At 38.9% G+C, this 23,907-nt stretch overlaps 2 protein-coding genes across 4 annotated transcripts in view; one reads left to right on the top strand and one right to left on the bottom strand.

The window, feature by feature from the left end:
• Positions 1-14,733, top strand: part of LOC108627994 (E3 ubiquitin-protein ligase MARCH3-like) — a 36,732-nt gene extending 21,999 nt beyond the window's left edge. Inside the window, exons 2-7 of the mRNA XM_018029634.2 lie at positions 4,916-5,132; positions 10,572-10,697; positions 10,852-10,973; positions 11,108-11,235; positions 14,085-14,233; positions 14,572-14,733. Coding sequence (XP_017885123.2) covers positions 4,945-5,132; positions 10,572-10,697; positions 10,852-10,973; positions 11,108-11,235; positions 14,085-14,233; positions 14,572-14,602 — 744 coding nt within the window. The 5' untranslated portion in view covers positions 4,916-4,944 and the 3' untranslated portion in view covers positions 14,603-14,733. The remainder of the gene's footprint in view (positions 1-4,915; positions 5,133-10,571; positions 10,698-10,851; positions 10,974-11,107; positions 11,236-14,084; positions 14,234-14,571) is intronic.
• Positions 1-23,907, bottom strand: part of dpr1 (defective proboscis extension response 1) — a 524,556-nt gene that overhangs the window by 141,593 nt on the left and 359,056 nt on the right. The gene's annotated exons all lie outside the window — the stretch shown is intronic.

The raw sequence follows: 23,907 nt of genomic DNA, 5'->3' as shown, positions 1-23,907 counted from the left end.
CGCCTAAAGTGATAAAGGTGTTTCTTAGTGAGGCGGCCAGTTCTGCCGTGGTATTTATCCGAAAGATGAAAGAAGCGTTTGACAATAGCCACCAGAGATAGTAATACCGCTCTCTTCTTTCGGCGCTCCCTATAAACGTCGGTAAAACAACGTTTGTTGATCCACAGGTTTCATACCCAGCGTAAGAGAAAACCCCGGGGCTGAATACAAATTAAACCGCACACCGATATCCTTCTACCAGTCTAAAGTCCACATCGTGTGTTTGTTCTTCCTTGTTCCGACACAAGTTCCTAACCTTCCAAGTATGTATTTGGATAGACAATAAAGAATGCGGTATTATACCGTGGAAACAACATTTAAAAACGGACCTCTGAACTCTTTTATTGTTTTCTTTTATTCCTCTTCCAGTGACTAGAAAATCGTCTTACTTAAAAGCACGCTTATCCAAACGGGTGCATCACATGATATAACAAAGTACCTCTCTTCTCTTAATTATAATTAGACTTTATTTATTTATAAAAAATTTTTATCCATTGAAGATATAAAAACTGCATGCCACGTAAAAGATGTTAAACGATGCATGAAACAATTCTGTTTAAATTATAAATTAAATGTCTATGGAAAATTCATGTTTCAAGCGATATCCTAAATGTTCTATTTTGCCTAAAAATTTGTGATATTATATTCATAACTCCACTTTGCTAATGCTTCTCACGTTTTATGTATTTTATTGAATTTTTAAAACGTACGACAATAGACATCGCGACGCACAGAAGAAATAAACCGGCCATTACTGCCATTAGCTCAGCTCGGCGAAAAAGCTTATCGCGATTCAAGTAAATTCTCACGTCGGATCTAACGCACTTATCGTGCTAATGGAAATTAGAGAGATTATGAAAACGCGCGGCCGAGCGACGCCTTAAATATGTCCTCATAGCCTGGCAGGTTGGAAAATTTGTGTCGCTCGCGCCGTTCTCCTAGAGTCGCCTCCCTTAACTACTACTAACCAACACCGGCACCTAACGGCCCGTACGTGTGCCCGTGTACACGTTCGCGCGCACGTATATATCCGACCGTCTTAAGGTACAACCCTGAAATTTATCGCCACTAAACACGACACCCCGAAAACCCGCCCCCAGCGCGACGCTGCTCTCGTGAAATTGCGCGCGTATCCCATAATACGTATCGTCTGAGATCTGGCCGATGTGTGTGTAACCGTGCGGGGAGACAGAAAACGGGATGAACGTACACCTATAGGAATGTCTTAGAAGGCACCTCGTTAGGAATGCATGTCGTACTCGTTACACCAAAGTCAACTTCCCTTTAACACTCGAGATTCTGTACCGAATTTTTGGTTTATTCGAATGGAACGCGTTTGATATTTTATAACAATGATGGTTAAAACTGGAATGTTATAATATATGCTTATCGTCGACGTTTAATTAGAAACGTGGAAGCAACTATTTCCATGAAAATGACAAATGTACCGGTGCCTGGTGTAACGACAACGGGACTCGGTAAATGCTGATGAACGTAGAATGAACAGAACGTGAACAATGAAATTGTTGCGGCCAGGTATCTACCGTCAGCCCGTTGAACAGTTACCCGTGGCGTAAGTCAGGCAATATTTAGTGATAAAGCAGTGGGGATGAAATGGACTGAACTATCTAAGGTATCCACAATAGGGACCTATGTACACCCGTATCCCTGCCAGTATATCAACATCAAATCGTGATTTTGCTTCCAGCAGTTCTCAATTCACCAAAAAGCACCCTCCCCCCCTTCTTCCCATCCGGAATCATGATTTACTGGCCGGCTTAATGCGCGTGTAATGCAATATAGATTGAGCGAAATTCTATGAAATCGCAACAGGAAGAAACGTATATTAAACGTAAAGAAAGGCCCCGCGACTTTGTTGACGATGTTTAAAATATTTTAAAATTTGCTACGTGCTGGATGATTTATTTTCCCTCAAGATAAATGGACATCGATATATTTTTCTCCCGTATCCGAGGCGAAGAAAGAGAAGGTTACGTTGTGACGTTCGTGAAGAATTTTGAAGAAAATGTTTCTGTTTTTCTGGCCGGGAAGCCGACTTAAAAAGAACGACGGAAAATTCGAGGAAGGCGAAGGAAATCCGTGAACGGCGTCCCAAGGACGGGAAACTTTGGCGGTTCCGCGACCCCGGCCGTCGCGTCGCTTCCCGGGGATTGGCGAAAACAAAATCTCGAATACGAAAGTCGAAAGGTAAACTCCTCCGGGAGAAATGTTACGTCCGCCGATGGAGACGAGTAAATTCAATCTGAAACGTCGCGTCACTCGACGTCGCGGAACGAAGACGGAAACCGTCCGAGAATCGTCTCCCGCTTCTTCGTTAGAACGGCTAGAGGGTGAAAGACAAGAAGCTGCTCTTTACCGGCAGATGTGTATCAATCCCTCCAATGCTCTCTCTGATTCTTATAGCGGGATGCACTCTCATCATGAAATGACGGTAAATAAAAAACCTATTACGTTACTAATGTATTTGCTTTTGGTATTTTTTTCAGTCTGAGGGCATCCTCCGATTTTCTGAGCGTTCGTAAATGAGAAACATTAAAAGGATTTTATCGATCGTACGACAAGAACTTTCTGCGATTTCTTTAGTCAGTCACATAAAAGTCTAAATTATTAACATGCTCTGCCCCTCTTCTTAATTTGTCGCCGGTCGGAACGATTCCATTTAACGGAGATGATCGCTCACGAACCATAGACCGTTCCGTTTAATGTAATGCAAATCCAGATATTTCATAAGGAAAAAATTTCAATGCAGCAGCACCATAAATCAGCGCGGCCGGCTCGACTCCGGAGATTCAATTTACCAACGTCAACGTAGGATGGTTTCTAGAGTTAATTAATCTTCATAATTCTGCAACCTGGGGGTAATGTCTCAAGATACATTTCTTCCGCTATTCTTTAATGTATCAACGAAACACAGCCATCGATTCAGTTTTCTCCAATACTTTCACACTGCATTTCACGCGTAGCTAATATTACCGTCATACTATTTCTCTATATGATTCAACTGTACGTAATATGTAATTGCACTTCACTTGCAAAAACATCGAGACTTTGAAATGATTTACAGATCGTTGTAAATGATAAGAAAGAATATGGCTGATCGATAAACGAATACAGTACTATTGTGTATATGTATATTTGTAAATACCGAACAATGTGGTAGAAACAGAAAATTCGACAAAATTGGGAACCAGATAAAAACGGACAAACTGATAACGCGGTAAACTCTCGAACAAACTATAGCCAATCGAGATAAAACTATTCTCATGATCATCTAGTATGATTTTTAAAATCAGATAGCTTTGTGAATCGTGGCTCACGGTCTCATCTTGTTTGTTTATTTGCTCGTCGTTTGTCGACGAAACGGGAAAAGGGAATGGCTGTCGGCTGCAAAAAGAGGGCGCATCGTCTCGTTTCGCTACGATGGACCGATAGTTTTATCGGTTATCCAAACCGGCATCGTTTTCCTTTTTTTACCCCGGCTGGCTCTCTTTCCGCGGCTCGTTTTGCATACGGAAGGATCAGATTGAATAAGAAACGGAATCGTGCAGAAATTACTGTATCACCTTTTAACCTCGAGCGCTCCTTTTGGTAATACTTCTCGAGGGAGATTGTTGAACCCGTTCGGTTCTATTTTCATCGACGGGCAATTCATCGCATTGGGATGCATGTAGGTACGTCCTCACTCAATTATTTCGTTCGAGCGAATTTAATTTTAATTTATTGTTAATCTTAGCTACTCTTTTTAACCAAATTTAAGGTGACAAATATTGTATTACGGCACAGTAATTTTTAGACTGTAATTTCTGGATACACGAAGAAACGTTAATTCACATGGAAATGAATCGATTAATTTCGACACCGAATTTAGCCTTGAGACAAGGCTTTTAGCGAAACGTACCGTTACTGCAAAACTTAGGGTTTCCTGTTCGAATAGTGCCATCCTGTTTGTAATTCAAGGGGCTATATCAGATTTCGCATTGATTAATTCTGGGGAGTAAATTTCCACAAAGCCCACCATTACGCCTAATAGGCTGTAAATACACGCAGATGCGTGCGAAACGTGGCGGATCATACATATGCACCGCGTTCTCCGTTTCTCTCCTCTGTTTAGCTTCTCTTGTTTTAAGTTGGTGCCTCGAATATACTGCACTACATCAAATCATAAATAATTTACTGATGCGCATAGTTAATAAGATGATCATCTATGAAGCACACGACACACCATTGATCTAAGAAAATTCTCCTTGAGTTATTATATTTTAATCATGTTAAAAAAAAATAAGTCCCTTTTATGTCGAAATTATTGATGAATCGCATTATCAATACGAATCAAATCATTTCCTTTAATTTCCACGTCCTTTCATCCAACTCTTAAGACAGAAGCTGAACTCTTTAGCTCGAAATAATCCCGAACGCGTATTCAAGAGGAGAGAGAATAATTTTGCAACCCCGGGGTCTCTTCTACTTAATCATTACCACACTTGGACTCTTTCGTCCGACCAACTCGACCTCTTTTCCTGGCGACGCTCTATCGCAATCATTTCGAAAACATTTCGATATATATCGAGCCGCGCCGAACGTTTCGAGCGTTTAATCGATATTCGAGGGAGAGCGAATTTCAGAGAAAGCACAGCCATTACGTCGAAATCGGGGGGTGGGTGCGGGGCAGAGGAAAAGGGGTGAGAATGAGTGAGTTAGCGAGTCAGATAGAGAGAGAGAGAGAGAGAGAGAGAGAGAGAGAGAGAGAGAGAGAGAGAGACATAGAGAGAGTAGTAAGTAAACGCGCGCGTACGGAACGTGCCTGCGGATCATACATATGCACCGCCCTCGTGTGTATCCTTCTCTTCGATTCCAGTTAACTTGGATCACGAGCACGGCATCCCGATGTTACCGGTCACCGCTCCCGAGGGTTCGTCCTGCAATTTAAATGACTGCGACACGCAGCAGCAAATGTCTCTCGGGCTCGGGCAACAACACCGGCAGATTACCCGCAGCTTGGTCTCCGTCGGCTCCATCGTCTGCCGAATATGTCACACAAACACCTCTAAGGAGTCGCTCATTTCGCCTTGTAGGTAAATCCATCACCGAGCAATTGCAGAATTCGTAACAGGAACGACCGGTTGTCAACAGTGAAAATATACCGAGACTCTCAGTGAATTTCAATAATCTTTATCGAAGCATGTTTCAAAATAATTATAATTGTTCATTTAAATGCAAGATAATGTTTAAGTAATCTTTACTAATACATCTTTCCTTGAATGTATATCTTTATTTGTAAATGAATATTTATTATTTTCGACAATGGTTATTTCTGTTACGATTCCTTCAATTGAACGACTATTAATACTTGCAATACGAAATAAATACGACTCTCTGGCTCCCTACTTTATATAAAGAATATAAATTCTATATCCATCTATGTATAAAAATCTATAGACTTGATGCTATAGACTAGAAAACTATTCGGGATTATGAACAATTCTATTTAACCAATGAAAATACGACTCTTTTCCAAACAGTGAATAAACAAGTAGAATTTGAAAATATTGGCTAAAAAATCGCAGTTGATTTTGCGAATGAAAAAACTCATTTCACTGTTCGTAATTAAGAACATTTTATCAAAATCGTGAATGAGCTACAAATAATATAATTAATTAGCATGCAACAGATCCTCAAACAGCTAATTTGCATTTCTAGCATCATATTCGAATACTTTTTGACATGCTTTAATTTACAAGTGTACTTATAAAACAACGGGAGGTCGTCGCTAATTACTCGGCCATTTTACGAGCAATAATATTTCGCGGTAGCAAAATTCATTCTCCGTAGCGGGCTAACGTTGTTGAATGACTTAATCGCATAAACCTATTAACACTTAGAGGTTTAAAACGAGACTGCTACCAGATTCCGTCGTCCCCTCGTTGTTCATACATTTACAATGTCCAGTGGGCAAACGATTCGGCAAGGAAAATTCTCCGCCGCGGATCGGCGTGGGTACTAATTAATTCTCGCGTTGGTCGATTAAGTGACGGTTATCCTGTGTCAACTAATTACCGCGAAATGTCGTGGCATAAACTGTTGCAACGCTGTTTGAAATTCGAAGACAACCGACCCAGCGAAATTAATTCATTATCGTGATACGCAATCGCGGTTTCCCCTAGTGCGAAAGGCAGCTATTTAATTAGCTTTCGGATGGTATCGCGCGTTAAAAATAGCGTTATTAAATAGCTAGGTCACTGGGAAATTAAACTGAGGGGAATTGCAAATTCGTTCTCACGCTTCGACAATTTCGTAAATCTTTTCTTGCGAAGCGAACATTCGAATTCTGCATCGTAAGTTTTCAATTCGTTAAGAATTAATTTGAAATCTAGTAGAATTTTAAATATGCAAATTAAGCAAACTGTAATACCAATATCGTATTATTTATTTATAAACGTATAATTCTTGGCTTGTGTACTTTTCGTTAAGTAAATGTTTCTCTTTGATTACGTTATAAAAATTGTCGCTGTATCAACAAAACCTTTGGGGAAACTGTAGGGTTTAATAAATCAGTTAATTCGTATATGGCACGACGGAACGATCAAATATTACCATATCGCAATTTGTTTAGAGGAAGGACAGGACGGGTGGCAAACACTTCGACGTCGCATCGAGTGCAATCGGTATTGGTACGAATAAATCCTTTCAGAATTATACTCGCAAATTTATCGAACCCGGTGACGTGCGCACGTGCGCCGATAAACGCGAACGAGCATTTTCGCGGCACTAAAATAATCGTATCAAACACCGGCTCGTCGATACATACGTTAATCGTCGTATCTCGAAACACGACGTTACGTTTCGTATAACGGAACGTCAATTAGATTTCGTGAAAACGAAATATAAAATCAAACAAAAACGACTGAGTAGCTAAAAACTACTTTTGTATTTAGCCTAATTCCTATTGTGAGAAGAGAGTATAATTGCAACGAGTAAAAAGAGAAATCGTAGTCATCTTTCATTCGCCTTAAAAGCCCCAGCAGTTGCTCGCGAAACAAATCTATTAACATTGTTTCCGCGATAAATCGTCCCGATAGGACGGACGAAGCATCGTTCTTCCCTTCACATCGTTACCTCACGAACCACTTCTCCACCGCGACTCTACAACCCCTTAACCCTTCTTAATCTAATGAAGGGTTCTACAATTTTAATCTCGACGCCCCGTTTAAAGGCGAACGCAGTGTTTTTTAACGTAGGAATAAAAAAATCGCGGCCCATAGTAGTGCCATGTTCTACTATTTCCCGTTTTCACCGCTGCCCCGTTCTTGCATTATCCCACCCGCCACCCAGTTTTCACCCGTTTCCCATTCGCTCGTTCTCGCTTTCTCCGGCAGCTCACTTTCCGTACCAATTTCTCCGCTCGCCGCGAGGAACTTAATTCACCGGAGGTCCTCGTGAGAATTCTCGTGGAACGACACGCATATTACGCGACCCCGTTTCTTTTCACCCGTTGCTCACAGGCTTCTCGTTCGCGTTGCATCACCCAGCCTGTATCCCCGCGGCTACAAGCGTCGCGACGCAACCGATTTGTCTCACCATGAATTCATAAGGGACGTCTGCAGACCATCATTTACCACTTTATATTTCGTATTGATCATAACGTAACGAATGCCATAACAGTAAGGCAGAGGTTCACGACGGGGTCGATATCGACCCCCTAGGGTTCGTTGAAATTTTAAAGAGAGTGAGGCGATTGATCCGAATAACCAAATCTCATTGATTGCATGAAAAATTGAATTTTTTTATACAAACCTATATCATTAGTAAGGAAGAAGTCATACGAAATAAATATAAGGGAGAAATTATTTAATATATTTTAAAAACCAATAACATTCTTTTAAAATGTATTAATTTTTTCTGCAATAAGTGCAACATAAAAAAGGAAAACACAGTACTAACACACGTGAACTAGTCTACAATCTACTCTAATTATTATCTTTAAATTACTTATGTACAATTATTTGTAAGTATTGTATAATCATATGCTGTCTATTATAGAGAAAAATGTAAGGGGGTCGTTGAAGAAAACTATACTTTTAAAAAGAGTTGGACATCCCAGCATTAAAGTATATCGAAAATAGTATTTTTTTAAAGAGTTAGGCAACAAGCATATTCTGTCATTTTGTAAGCAGGCTTTATATTACTATTTCGTCACAATCATTGTAATTGCATCTGAATACGTAGTTCGGATGAAAGTGACGAGGATGACTTGAGTTCGCGCGTTATCCACAGGCTTAGCTGTGACACAGGTGCCCTGTGAGCTGCTTACGCAATCCGTCACTGCGATTAGCCTGATATCTCGGTAAATCCCACTCGGGATCTGCCTTTGATCCCTAATTGTGTCGGGTTAGAATCATATCGGACATGCATTAGAAAATTCGCGATTGAGGAATACATTTTTAACTAACATCGATGACAGCTTCGATGTTATACCAAATTCTTTATTAATTATGTACCTTTTCAATTGTAGCAGATTCAATTTGATTAAATTACTTGCATTTGGTAGAGTGCAAAAACGCCGAAAGAATCGATACGTATAAAGAGAAGTTAAAAAAATAGAGAAATACGAATTCAGTACTGATTCAATACATGTATTAATATATAAGGAATACGAAAATTGTATCAATGGAACAAAACAAAATTTCCTGATATTAGAAGAAATACTGCCCGTTCCTTACAAGCAAAACTGAAGCTCGCATATTTTTCCTCAAAAAATGTATTTACTATTCGTAAAAAAAAAAGTACCGGAACGGCGAATGGACGAACAGTTTGATGAAACGGCGCGTAGCTGTGGAAAGCTCGGACGATAGAAATTTAGAAACTGTATTGTGCAATTAAGTTTACGGGCGCGGAATAATTGAAGGGGACGGGAATGAACTCTTGCTTACGTATTGAAAACCACGGGACACTGCGCGCTCGGGAAAAATGTTGAAACAACACCAAAGAGTCGGCAGTATTGCGAATCTCACGGCTCGATACTTTGAAAAATGAAAGCCAGCCCGGCCTCGTCTCATCGGACCGAATGCGCAGAAAGAAGTGAAAAATTTAATATCCCTCTGTACACCTTTTTGTCAATTCGTGTTCATCCAAAATGCATTGTACGTGAGAATTATTGTTATTTATGTTATTGTGAGAAGAGATGATACGTTTATTTCACCTGTCAGCAAGAATTTTGCTACACGTGAACGTGGCATAAATAGATAAATGAAAATTGTATAACTAGTTCGTAAGTACATTACCAATTATCAAGCTGCAAATGATCATTCAACACCGATTTAAAATGCTTACCTGCAACAGAAATTAAAAGAATATATTAGATTAAACAATTATTATGTCACATATATAATTTATCATTTCAGACATCACACAGAGCTTTCGCTCTCTATCATCCTATTATTAACAATTATTGCAAGAAACTTAATATCATCTCTTCGGTTTCCCAGCTGAAACCAAACATTCTTTCAGTCAACTTATTCATATCTCAAGCGTACCTACATACACAGAGAACTGTTTATACTGTAAATTTTCCTGGCCAAACCGAAAGCAGAAACCTCGCTCTCCGTCTCATCTTTTTGTATTAGCCAAACTTTCCTATTTCGCGCGTACATAGAATATGCCACGTCCGATATGGCAAGTATAAATTTCACAGACACACCGTCGGTACACGATTCGAGTTTATTCAACTGGATGTCTCTCGGTGGGCGCTCGCTTAAAGGCAGCCACCGTTTTAACCTGCTGAAGTAGGCAAACACGCTTCCGGGAAAGTTGAATACGATGCATTTTCACCGGGCCGTGAGAAGGTCCTCTTGTAGAAGCATAATTTTAACACCTGTCGCGAAACGGAGCGAAGGAGTTATTATATTAAGAGGCCAAAGACGCGAGACGCCAGGCGTTAGCCGAAAAACGAATGTAATCTGTGGAACGTGTCTCCAAATGTTTAAAGACTTCTCTCGGGTGGAGCTTAAAAAAGTTACGAAAATATTTGGGAAGCAGGGAAACTTGAGAGGGAGTGCGATACGTAAAGAGAGGTCGGATGCAAATCTCTTCTAGAGGCACGGTTGCCGCCGTAATTTTCGAACTTACCGAAGTTCTTATCCGAATGTTACAATGAAATATAAGGAGATCTGAATAATCCGAAGGAAATAGGATTGGCGCCTGATATATCTATGTAGCAGTCACGCGCGACTACTTTTATAATGCGAATTTCAATGGTCCAATCGATTTTTTTATTTGCAGGGGGTAACGTGAAAACATTCGCTCGCACACACATTTGCTCGCCTGAATTTTCATTAGAGAGTAATTAAGTAATAAGAGTTGGAATCACAGTCATGAAAATATAGTATCTTTACTGCCATTAAAAATTGAAAAACTAGAAATTATTTATTGGAACATTTAGAGTTAAATTCGCTACTCTTAGGATATAAAATGGAAATGAAAATAAACGGCATTATAATCCTTAACATTTTTCATAGATGTAAAGGATCGTTGGCTTACGTGCATTTGACATGCTTGGAAAGATGGCTGAATCAGTCCTGTCGCTCTTACTGTGAACTATGTCGTTATCACTTCAACGTTATCGAAACGCCTCGTTATCGCTGGTAAGCCTTAAACTTTGCCAAGAAATTATCTCAACCATAATTAGAGATTTTTGTTCTTTTTTTGTTGAAGAATTGGAAACCGATTTAAGACCGAATGTATGAAATTCAACTTGTTTTCGACTTGTATAGTGATCACTTTTATGGGAACCTTCAGGCCAGAATCGTTGAGGATATGGATTAGCCATCCCAGGAATCGTAGAAACATACAATCAGATTTGCTTATCTTCACATTACTTTCCGTCGTTACGGTCGGTTTGGTAACAGTTTGTCTCTTAGGTGAGTCGCAATTGCAAATAGTGAAACAAGAAATTTTCGACCAAAAATTATACATTCACATTTCACCAGAATTATAATTAATGAAACATGAAACAAACAAAACAATGAAAACATATTTTTGTGTATAATTACAGGTATGCAATACTTTGTTATCGAGGGAAAGAAGATCGGGATTTCTAAGCTCTGGACAAGAGGGGCCATATGGTTCTTTCTCACGTTCGTAGTGCTGGGCTACATCACGACGGTTTATTTGTTGGGAAAAGTAATCACCCTTTCACTTCATAATACTATTCGAGTACACCGAACTGTATTAAACAACGACGGTACCGCAAGGAAACGTATTTAACTCTCGTTCACCGCTTCCCAAGAGACGGATCGCGTTCTTGCAATTAACTGGCCGGCTGCTACCACCGCACAAAGCTCAGCTTTGTAATCTGATAAGTTTCCCATTTATTGCCATAACGGAACCTTCTGTTTAGCTTTCGAACACGTATACGCCGAGAGCGTAAAGCATTTCGCAATCAAATTTCTTAAACGAGTTACAAAATTACGTTGCCCGATGTCATGTTCCAACAATGGTCGTACCGTATTACGGGCAAGAATGCTAACCAAGTGACACGGTTCCTAACGAGTTCCCTAAACAGTCCCGACATAATCTCGGAAACTTCCGTGTAGCTATCTCGTGTCGGGCAACGAGCGGACATTTTTTTTCCGCGGAAATTCGAGGCGTATTCTTGCCCGGAATAATTCCCTTAATGGCACCGCGGGGTCGCACCCTTTCTTCCCGCGCCGCAACTTTAAATCCATCCGGCTGGATCTGCGAGGTGGCCAGGCGGAAGCCAGGGACTCGCCACCTTTTGTTCTTTATCGGACCTCGCTCCGCATTTAAATTTGCGGACACTTGAACAATTGCACTAGCGTCATAGTTACAGAATTAGTTTCCCCTTTATTTGACAACCATCCATTAAGCAACAATTATCGAGTTACCTCTTTAATTACATTACAAAGAATACGATAGTTACAATGGTTTTATTTAATTCTAAGAAATTGCCTCGAGATTCAATCAGTTTCAGTTTGAATCCCAAATTGTTACAATTACTGCAAAGTATAGGAAAGGCTTGGTCTATCAAAGACTGACGCAATTACCGTGAAACGAAACGTTTCTCGGTTTGTTTCCGATTCGGTGCAGCCCGGGAGTGGCAAGCGTACCAGGACGTTTTATTCACGCCCGTGTGTTTCCGCGCGGAATTTTCCCCGACAAGACGCCGTCGGGTATCGAGTGTTTCGTTCGAAACGGTAAAAACATACCGCGCGGCGCTGCAGAGACAAAGCGTTTCGTAGTAGCTCGGAGGCAGGTTTAGGTGGACGACGACGACGACGACGACGACGGTGCAGTAACCCTCTGCTGCTTTGCCACAGTGCGACTGTCTTCCACGGTTTATGTTTATGCGACGCGACTCCGCGACGACCCAGATAACAAGCTGCCTCGAAGCGGATACATTAAGCTGCGGTACGTCGAGGCGCAAAGGTGAAACACACAGGTGAAACCAACGCCCCGTTTCGTCGCGTTCGTTTTCGTGCACGCGCGGAGCGCAACGCGTCAGCCGAGTGAACCGGAACGAACGGAATCCGGCATACTCTTTTGGGTTAAAGAAATAACGTAAAAGACTCACGGCCGAGTGACCTCTCTAAATAAAGAGACGGTTAGACGGTTAACTTGGTTTCTTGGGCTTTTCTACATCCTTAAACAATCTCACGAGACAAACGAACAGCGTGAAAGATGCTTCGCGGAGCTCTGAATTCGTATAGAGATTCAAGAATAAAATGGGAAAATGTAGACTACAGAATGGACATTCAAAGAATAGATAAACGATTATTATGTAAGAATGATTAACGACAAAAATCAGGAATCATGAATGTAAAGAAGACAAATAATGTGTCCAAGAGGGAATTATTAAAGAAGAATTTATGCTGTTACAAAGAAACTTTAAGAATGCAATGGCAAAGGGTTCTTAATAGAACGACAACTTGCCTTTAGATGTCTTTTTAATAAATTAATCGACGATTTTAAGATTTACTTTGCAATTTAACGCAAGTAATTGCCGTCGTAATTGCATTCCCCTCATTTTAGAAAAAAATGTATTTTTATTCATTTCATTAAAAAAGAACTTAATTATAAATATCTATCAAGTTTCTTAATTAACGACACTCGAGAAAACTAATTAATTCGAAGCAGAAAATTATCTTGCTGATTTTTTTCTTTTTTTAAATGTAATAGGAAGTGTTCGATATAAATATAGAATAATTTAAAACGGATATTTAATAAAGTTAAGAGTAATGAAGGAAAATGAAGAATAAAAATGACGGGATGTTGAAAACAGAAATGTCATATATGGAATAGCTCGCAGTTTTCCTTTGACGTTGATTGCAGTTGATGTTCGTTGTAAAACTGCGAGGAAAGCATAACAAAATTGCCGTTGTCGTTTTATGATTTGACCTTAAATGGTTCACATTCAAAATCTTTTTTATACTGCGTACCACATATCTGATAAATGATAGAATAGCTAAAAATTTGTATTCTAAGAATAGGTAAATGGGGAAAATTCTGGTTTTCTGTATCGTAAAAGCATTTGCAAATAGAAGTTCCTTACAATTTTCTTATATAAAATATAACCATTATCAGAATGCGTATAAAATATCTGACTGCATTGGTGTTCTGGTAATTGCAAGCAAGATTTGAACGCCTGTTTGAAAATCGTTTAATTGAAGTATTTCAACTTAGCGAGACAAGAATCTCGAGTAAAATCGTGTTTCTTGCCGCATAAATTCAACTGCTGTCGTACTCGAATCGAAATCCATCTATTTAATTAAGAATCACCGCGAGTACGCGACAGCAGCGTGAATTTCGATCAAGCCATCTCGAGATCTGGCCGCTTCGAAACCACTCACAGCTAATTTATCGACCTGAGTGTCTTTTGGCCCTGACAACCGAAACCATCCGAATAATTTAAATCGCGAGTAAAAAGAACGGCAACCGGCCCTGTTACAAATTTTTCCCCTCGTCCATACTTTTTCCCTATCCACGGCCGAACTCATTTTTCTTTTCGTCAGGACCAGGTGGCACCTTGGTATAGATGGTGGAGGAGTACCGTGAACGTCAGGCTCATCATGGACCCTCAACTGTTCAGGAGACTATCGAACGAGTCCTTCCCATCGCATGAGAACCAAACCCCGGGTATCCACGTCACGCAGAATCCCAGGTTTGTCAGACAAATTGTCAACATTTTCTTAAAATTAACCCCTTACCGTACTTTGACCTTAATTTGAAACGTGGACATTACGAATCAGACTCTCATATCGAACGAGATTTTGCAAAGTTTTCTATAAGCATAAAAAATGGCAAGAAACGACTTGGGAATGCACAAGCTAAATTCCCGAACTGAATGGTACGGCAAGGGGTTGAAAGACGGTTGGTTGAAGGAAAAGCCAGAATTAATTGGTATTCTAGAAAATGTTCCACTTTCCATTTGCCTTTGATAAAATTAATAAGTCGAAGGCTGAGATCGTTTTACTACATAAAGTAACGCTTTCCCCTCAGATGCCCTACTAACAGTCCCCAGCATCAATAACAAAGTTGAAGGTTCATCGTCTTCGGTGAAGAAAAAACAAGACAATTTTATTCCCTCTAAGAACTCTGTTTTGAAGCAAATTCCTAAAAAATCTCGTTGTCTGCTTACAAATAAACGACTGATCATCTATTCGATATTACAATTTTTTTATTACACTCCTGTATATCCTTTTGAGCCTGCGACAAATTTTTGACCAGACTCTGGGCTTGATCATTCTCATTCAGCCAGCGATATTTAGAATTACAAAGATAAGAGTCTGTTTGTGCCCAGTTTCGGAACGTATGATAATAGCGCGATACAAATAGTTGGCAACCCTCCAGGTGAGTTAATTGCTGGATCAGCAGCAGTTTCGTTTTCTCTGCTCGGGCACGTTCCGTCGGTCTGAGCTAATTTTTTCTTGGCAATAGGTACGCTTAAGCTCGCGGTATGTTCCTGTTTAATGCATCGCCTCCGGGTGAACCACCCCGAATGTGTTCGGATCTCATTTGCGAGATTAAATCTTTCGTACGACGCGCGAATTATGTACCCCTGGTTTTTATGGCGATCGAAGATCTCAAATTGCCTCTTGAACCCGCAATAACAGTTATATCAGTGCAAAAAACTAAATTGTTACAATTATACGAGAAAATTATTTTGTAATAATTACAAATTACGACTAAATGATATCTTCTGTGACAAAGAAATTTTATTAAATTCTGTGCTCAACTTTATTTGAAAAAAAACTTGTAAATGGTTTAAATCTTGCTGTAATTTATAATATTTCTTCAAGCACATAATGCGGCTGAACGTCTCCGTTTGAATACATTTTTGTATGTTCAATGGCTATAGAAATAATTACCTGCTTCACTTTTAGTACTACATTTACGTTAAGGATGCCTTTCTCCTTGCACGTGAAAAAGTACGTCGCACGTAGCTGCGATACTCTTGTCAAATTGGTCAAAACAACGTTTGAGACGAAAAAAAGAGATTTTTAATCACTTAACATAAAACGTAAACGTAAGTTCGCAGCGCTCTGCAGCTCTCTATTTCAAATCTGTTTCACGAGATGTAAAACCCAATCCAGTAATTCGTCCAACCAGTCCAGTAATTCATTTTACATCCCGCTACTGACAAAAAATTCCTGAACAACATTTTGAAGACTGCGCCTCTAATTGGAATCGAATCAGCAGCGGCCAAATAGAAGACAGCGGCATCAAAATCCGAGAAAAAAAAAACGAGCGCGTTTGAAACAAAAACAGGTGAAAAAAAGAAATCCCGCGAGCAGCTGCCGCACGCGTTTGCCAAATTTTCTTATCGCTGAAATAAATCGGAAAGCTAAAGCCCGGCAATTAGCAGTAAATATTGTTCACCTCGTTCTGGATAATCCGCGCTTAAACGCCGCGGCAGGGCAGGGCCGCCGCGTCGCGCCGGGTTCGTTCGACTTTATCCGGTAGTTAGTTAAGCTCCAACAAACCAATTACAGTGTCCCGCGTCGTACGAAGGAGCTACTGACTATCGTTGGATCAGGGACCGAAGTGAACTGCGCGGTTAGCTTGACACTAAGTGCGGAACAGCTGATCCTTAATGACCAATTCGCGGAATTAGCCGGCGTAATTAATGGCCGCACCGACGAGCCGCTTACGTCCCGACAGTTTACCCTAGCGACGTGCTTTGACGCGTGCTGCACGCGCGCAATCGTTCACTGTGCAAGTGTGCGAATAATCACAATTTTACTTTACAGCGAATAATTAGCTTTGACTCTTTTTCAAAATTCAATTTATTTGATTAAATCTTGAAGAGAAAGGGAAACTATTGAGTATGAAAATTATGTATTTTCATGATTGAACGTGATCGACTTCGAAGGTAAATGAATTAACTTATATTGTTTACAGCCTCGTTACTTTTGATGAATTCTCGCATGAATGGAATTTTGAAATATACATAGATGATTTGTGTTAATGATTCTGTACAGTTGAATTATTACAAAAACCAGTATAGAATTCCTAACAATAGCACGTTAAAAAACGAGCTAATAACTTTTATTTCGAATGTGAAACATTGAACGGAATTACGAAGTATCTAAATGTTATACTATATCTCTATAGAGTCTGTAATCAATAACGACAGCGTGATATAAATAGCTAACTTACTGTGCAAGTGTGCGAATAATCACAATTTTACTTTACAGCGAATAATTAGCTTTGACTCTTTTTCAAAATTCAATTTATTTGATTAAATCTTGAAGAGAAAGGGAAACTATTGAGTATGAAAATTATGTATTTTCATGATTGAACGTGATCGACTTCGAAGGTAAATGAATTAACTTATATTGTTTACAGCCTCGTTACTTTTGATGAATTCTCGCATGAATGGAATTTTGAAATATACATAGATGATTTGTGTTAATGATTCTGTACAGTTGAATTATTACAAAAACCAGTATAGAATTCCTAACAATAGCACGTTAAAAAACGAGCTAATAACTTTTATTTCGAATGTGAAACATTGAACGGAATTACGAAGTATCTAAATGTTATACTATATCTCTATAGAGTCTGTAATCAATAACGACAGCGTGATATAAATAGCTAACTTTATTTTCCATACTTTCCACGTTAAAACTACATTTATAACAATATACAACTATATGTATCATAACGTGATATACATAATATTGTTAAAAAGTTTGTTGGAAAGTTTCAGTTTGAATTGTCAAGAAATATCGGAAGACACCGCAAAGATTAATACGTAACGTTGACGGAATAAGTAAATGTGTTTATAATGTTGGCAATGGGGCGGCTTGTGATTAATATGCTAGTTGATTATTCTGTCAAAGTACTTTATAGTAGAGTGAAAATAATAAAGCTTCTTTTAGTATGCAATCCAGGTTTCATTAATGAATATTCAAAAATTGATGGGATTTCAAATTCACCAGGCCAGGGCTTTAATTATTTTCTGTTCAAATGCCTCCCTCACTCTGTCACTCACTCTCTCTTTCTGTCTCTCTCTCTCCCTCTTCCGTTCGCGTTAAACTCCTAGACTTCCAGTAATTTACAAGAAATTCCGGAAGTTCCGTATTACCACATTCTATGTATAATAATTCCAACAATTATTAGAATATTGATAAACAATTTTTAAACCTATCATATAACAGCAGCGTCATTGACTGAATTGAATTGAACGATAATTAATTATTAATGATACTATATACACAAATAACTATTTTCTACTGATATGTATTATTAAATTTTTAGTACAGCCAATATTCATGTAACATACGTTACGTTTAATCTAAAATTGTTTTTCACTGCTAGTAAAACATTACTTTTTTCTATTTTTATATTTTATCAAAGACTTCAATTTTCCCACAAACATATTCATCGATCCCTTTGCAACGACATGTGAAAAACAGTTTGTAACTAATCTTTTTGAACTTTTTCCAATCTGTTAAACTCTTGTATCAAATTGCAAACTGTTATTTTGTACAACAGTGCATAACGATACATCTAACGGTGACAGAGGGAAATATATTCCTCTCTGGCGGATATGAAACCAACATAGATTCATAAAATAAACAAGATTTTTCACAGTGAAAAAAAATGAAAATGTCACAAAAGTGACGTAGCAGAAATTCTAGATCGTTCTATCGTCATCGTCGTGCCGTTTCCATTTTAATTCTATTCCGTTAAATATGTGTGAGAAGGGACACGGGTCGAGATGAACGTTCAGCTCGCTGTGAATGTCTAATGACGCTGTATACATCCATAATTAAGCTGGCTAGTTTAGAAACTTTAAATTATGTCCCGATGACACACGAACCGGCCGGCGGTCGGCCTGCAGCCAACAGGAATAATGAGAATTTCAATATTCATATTCCACCTTGAGAGCTCTGCGATAATGTTCCCTTCTCGCGTCGACAAAATGACAATGAGAAGTGTCTATTCGACAGTACAAACATTTGTACAAACTTCAGTTACTCTTAGTTACTTTGTGTAGTACGTCGCAAAGTTTTGATTAGAAGATTAATTATTTGTAAATTCCTAATTTCCTCACTATATGACAAGATTGCGTTTAGGACAACTGAGCGAATACTCGTATTTTCATCACTCCAGCAAAAATTCAAGGTACAGCACAACGACTGGATCTCAATTAATATATAAATAGTTATAGATCATCTCTTATCAAGACATTTAACATGAACAGGCCAAAAACTATATTTAGATTACGCTATTTGACCTGATTTGACGTATCGCGATTATGAATCAAGCTTTAGGCAACAACCAAACTTGCGTGTCAACAATTTCAGCAAGTTCATAGGAATAATTACTGCGATCTTCGCAAAAGTTTCTAATCCGCTTTAGGAACACGTTCTTGTATCAGCAGTTCTAAAACTAATAGAATTAAATCACATCAACCTCTTATTAACTCTCATGATAATCTCTTAAATGTATTGAAAACGTCCAAGTCATCAAAAGTTCCTTTACACAATTTTTTTTTAAATTCAGCCACGTTGCATTCATGAAAATTTCCAGCTAGCTCACTAAAGCAGTATGTAAAAAATTATCTTCACGTTTTCCAATACGAAAGTTCCTCGATACGATAGAATAAAAACGAATATTTTACACACATTTTAAAATTCTTTGAAACTAGTCAGCTGTATTTACCAGGAAAATCAATAAAATTATCAATACTGTTGACTGCGAAATAAATGGGAAACGTACAAAGTAACTGACTAACAGGTAATTTTTCAACCGATCCAAACACGCGAGAAATCTCTCTGATGAAATACCCGTTATTGCGCACGAAGGAGCGTGAAACTATCGTGCATCCATTCCATCGAACGTTCATTTTTACTTATTTTTTATTGAGAGAGAAAGCAAGCAAGCAAAAGTCTTGCTCGGTTTTTACTGTTAATGAGACGCAATAAAAGTCGTTCGATGTTCCCTCGTTCGCGTGCATTTTACGATTTTTCAAGTGTCGTGTAAAATAAAATGAAATTACACCCGTAAGAACCCTGAATGAAATGGCCATTACATTTATAAACAAATGATTATTTACTTAATATTGCACTGATAATATTTGATGTAGTTAAGAGAGATTGCCTAGCCACGCGTTGACCATTTCTACTTAAACTTCGTTTCCCTTTATTTTTCAGTTCTACTCTATTTCCTGTCTATAAATTATGTGTACTGACAAACGCTTATTAAAACTGGCTCCTTTTTTTGTGTTGGGAACACTCTATGAACAACTTATTTTCATCGAATTTAAATAAACAAGTGCATTGAGAGAAATAACAGGTAATACTGCCACCGGAGAAGAACAGTACAAATACTGGGTGATTAAAACAACAGGACCTGTATGCCAAGCTAATATTTCACTGAAAACACGCTCTGAAATATCCCGAGTTAATCCTTTGGCTTTTCTACTTTCTTCATAGTAGCAAGTTCATTTATACGGGGAATAAGAAGCGTATACGGATGATTTATTGTTAGACGGATTATGCTAAGGATGTTGCATCACGAATGCACTCCCTGACGAAGACAAATTATGACTGAAATACGTAGAAACGGTGATGATGCTGTTTCAAGAAAAACCAACATGCTACCATCGCAAAATATTTTTAGATTCGCAAATATATTTCCTTTTTATTTTATTCTATCGTGTCGATAATATTTACATTTTTATATCTGACGTAAGCTACTTTAAGAACTGCACTTTTACAAAATGCTAATTAACCGTTAAAAAAAATTTGCTGGAACGAAATATCTCTCGAGTAGTACTCTACGAAGCAGGTATTTCTTCGCAACGATTTTTAAAATTAAAATTTCCGCTTCTCATGCATCAAGCGAAACGCGACCATTCTGTATCTGAAAGGTAAGACGATTTCCAGCTACCGTCATAAATTTCGACTCATCTTCGACAAAACTACCCACTCGAGAAGACAAAACGGCGAGCACGGAACGTAACAGATTACGTTACGGAAGTACATCCAGAGGCACATTAAATTTCTCGAAAACGACGTCCCGCGCTGCGACGGGCAAACGAAAGCAGCATGGTCGGTCGGAATCGCGGCTGACCGGAGAGTTCAAATAAATTACCGGTGAATTATCGGTAAGTGAACTTTTATAGGTGTTTCAAAACTGTAGCCAAGAAACCGAGCCGGTGTTCTATAGCGGCTTAAATCTTGTCGAAGGCGTAACAGAACTTCGGTGCCGCGGCCCTTATCTCCCGCTTCATTCCGGCTCCGGGGTTATTAAAGCGTCTACCGGAGATTCTCCGCGCTTTCGAGTGCCTCTCCTCAAGCCAACTTTATAAATCGGCGAAACTAAGCGCGAGTTTATATTATTTTCTACTCGATAGCGCGTTCCCATTCGGGGGGAAAAGAATATCGCCGAGTTCGGAACGGAGAGCGAATTTATAAGCAGAGAAAAGTTTGCCGAGTGATAAGCCAATAATATCCATCGGAATCAAATTGTGTACAATAATGATCCTTTCCAATCAAGCAGACAAGTCTCACTTTTAATCGTACTACTCGATACTTCTACCGACTATTTAATTAGCTTCACACCAATGCAATTTAATTTTTCAGACAATATACGTTTACCTAATAATGTCACTCGATTTTTATTTAAAATATCACCACTGGGACAATTCAATATTTCTCTTATTACGAGTATCGCAGTTTTCGGATATATTTTTGTTAAAACGCAGGTCCGGTCGGTCGTAAACTAAAGTAAGGTTCGATATTGGTGGTAAATGTGCAGTTGATGCAAAATCCGAGCGGAGTCGGTCGGAAGGAAAGAAGAGAGACGATAGGAAGGAGGAAAAAGGAGCAAAGCCAACTCTAATGGTTATGACTGGATTGGGTCAACCAACTATCTGCTGGCTGGACAGAATAGGTACGTCCCCAATTGCGGCCAGAGGTTGCGTTATCCCGCGATTTCTAAAATGGGACAGTTTAATAACAACAGCAGGCAAATCTTCTGCTTAGCTGAATGTTTCAAAATTATAAATGGTTCCATAACAGCGTACCCAGTCGTTAGAGCGACCGAATATTTTAGGATCGGTGCCACAATGGATAAAAATTTAATCTTCTGTATATGATATCAACGAAATGATGAGTGATTCTCCCTTTCTCGTTTTCGAGCACATTTTCATATGCGCGAACGTGTAACGATTTTTATAAATGAAACAAGTACGAATGTGTATTTAAAAAAATTCTAGTTCGTCGATCTATATTTCTAACTATTTCTCAGTGATTCATTTCTTATCATACCAATGATTTGACAGCCTCGTTGAAATCAAAATCTTCGACCACAAAAGACTTGAAAGGAATGAAAGATTACGTTAAGAACGTTCGATCGATGAGCGTAATCGTGTTTTTAAATTGCCGGATTTTTCACACCCGGTTGTCCGAGGAAATTAATCACTCTCGCTGATCCGCGGGACGTTGATTGACGCGTTGGGTCCAGTTTCGTGCAGGAGACGGGATCGTCGAAACGGTGGAAGTTGTATTTCCGAGCTGAAGGAAGTCGGAGAAACAACTTGGAAAGTTTCCGTATGAAAATTTCATGGCTACGGAGCTTTTTCAATTTCATTTTTGAAAGTTTACTCGCGAGAGCGTAGTTTATAGGATCTCACGAAACGGTTACGGAAGCATTCAGAAGTTTGGATTGGACCGCGTTTCGGGCATTGATCCCAGGGATTGGCCAGGTATCTTTTATTATCAGAATTATAACTTGTATTATTATCGCCTGGGAGAGAGGAAAAGAGAGACGAGAGGAAGGCAGCGGCGTTACGAAATACTCGATGTCTTCGCCTTTTACGCCCCTTTATAGTTTCCTCGCTTCCTTACTGGAAGTTGCTTACGAGTTTGGTACAAGTCTGATTGAGATCCACTTTTATTAACTACTTCAAACCTGAAGTCTTTAATGAACGTCCTCCCTTTACCAGAAGTTCACCGAAGTTGCAAGCCATCAGTCAAAAACTGTTTTATATCGCTTTTAAGAAACGCTTTGATTAATTATCCTCAAAGCTCTCAATAAGAATGAAAATGCACGACCCGGATAGTTCACTCCTTTCTCGTACAAGAATCCATTTCACGAGAATGCACGTCAATTACTATATAAAATATCTCACAAGCTTGGTCCAAGTATCCAACAATACGTTTAAAATGACATATGAATTTATTACAAAAACAACTATCACTATTAAAAAGCATATTGTTTGAAATTCTGTAAATCCAGTTAACTTCTTGGTTATCAGCGAAGCTTGCACAATGTCTGCGGATGATATAAACACAACAAGAAACAAGTGACCGGCAGAAATAGAATTACCTTCTCCGGGCGAAGAACTCGATAGCAATTTAGCTGGGAGCAGGGAGCATGAGTATAACGTACGGGTTCGGCCGTTCGTTCAGCGAAATGAATTTCCTCACTTTCGGCGCAGATGAACTGGAAAATATGCTCCCCGCTTATAGTGACGTATAGTGTACGAGGAAGAAAAATAACAGGCGATCCCGCGTTTAATTTATGGTGGCTTTTTTCCTCGCCGCTGACGAATACAGAGCCGATTAATTAGCAGGCTCGGAACCATCGGCCGAGGGCTTGAAGCGTACGACCCTACCGACTAATTCGCTCGATATCATTCCTGCTTTTTGTGTCCAAACAGATCGAGTTCAACCTTTTGAGTTTATTTCTATAATTTCAAATGACTTCATTTGTTCTCAAAAACGAGAGGGAGATTTGCTTGGGACGCAGATGCTGCGACGATATTTTGAGATCACTTTGAGTCGAGAAAATAATTTGCATGAACGAAAACCATTTTTCCTATGCTCATTCACCAGAACCACAGTATTCGTTGTATTGTTTCTTATCGGTTATTATTCCTAAGTACTCGGAGAAACAAAAATATTCTAAAACAATTCTCAGCTACATTAAGCTTTTATACAGTTACAAGACCATTCCGTCGTGGAAGTGTAACTCGGATTAATATATTCATGGCGTAACTTGTACGAAACAAAGAAGAGTTGACTTACAGTTGTTAGTCGAGAAAGTTTGTCCGCGAATCCCGCGCATATGAATTTGCTTATCTTCATTTGACTATCTTCGCCAAGCACTCAAACTAATTTAAACTGGTTCATTTCAAAAGCTGTGTTCAACCCAATTTCTTCTTAAATTTATTATACAGAGTAAATTACTTAAGCTTCAAATACTTCTTGTGTAGAATCAGACATCAAAAATTTATCTTAAATTCACGAAGTATTACACTGAGTATTATTTATTCTTAGGTGTAACAAAATTAACTACAATTAATAATAAAACTTA

The sequence above is a fragment of the Ceratina calcarata genome, unplaced genomic scaffold, assembly GCF_001652005.2.
Source record: "Ceratina calcarata isolate Rehan_Ccalc_2016 unplaced genomic scaffold, ASM165200v1 scaffold49.2, whole genome shotgun sequence".
NCBI lineage: Eukaryota > Metazoa > Arthropoda > Insecta > Hymenoptera > Apidae > Ceratina > Ceratina calcarata.
The sequence above is the reverse complement of the archived record's forward strand: the minus strand, read 5'-3'. Positions and strand labels throughout refer to the sequence as shown.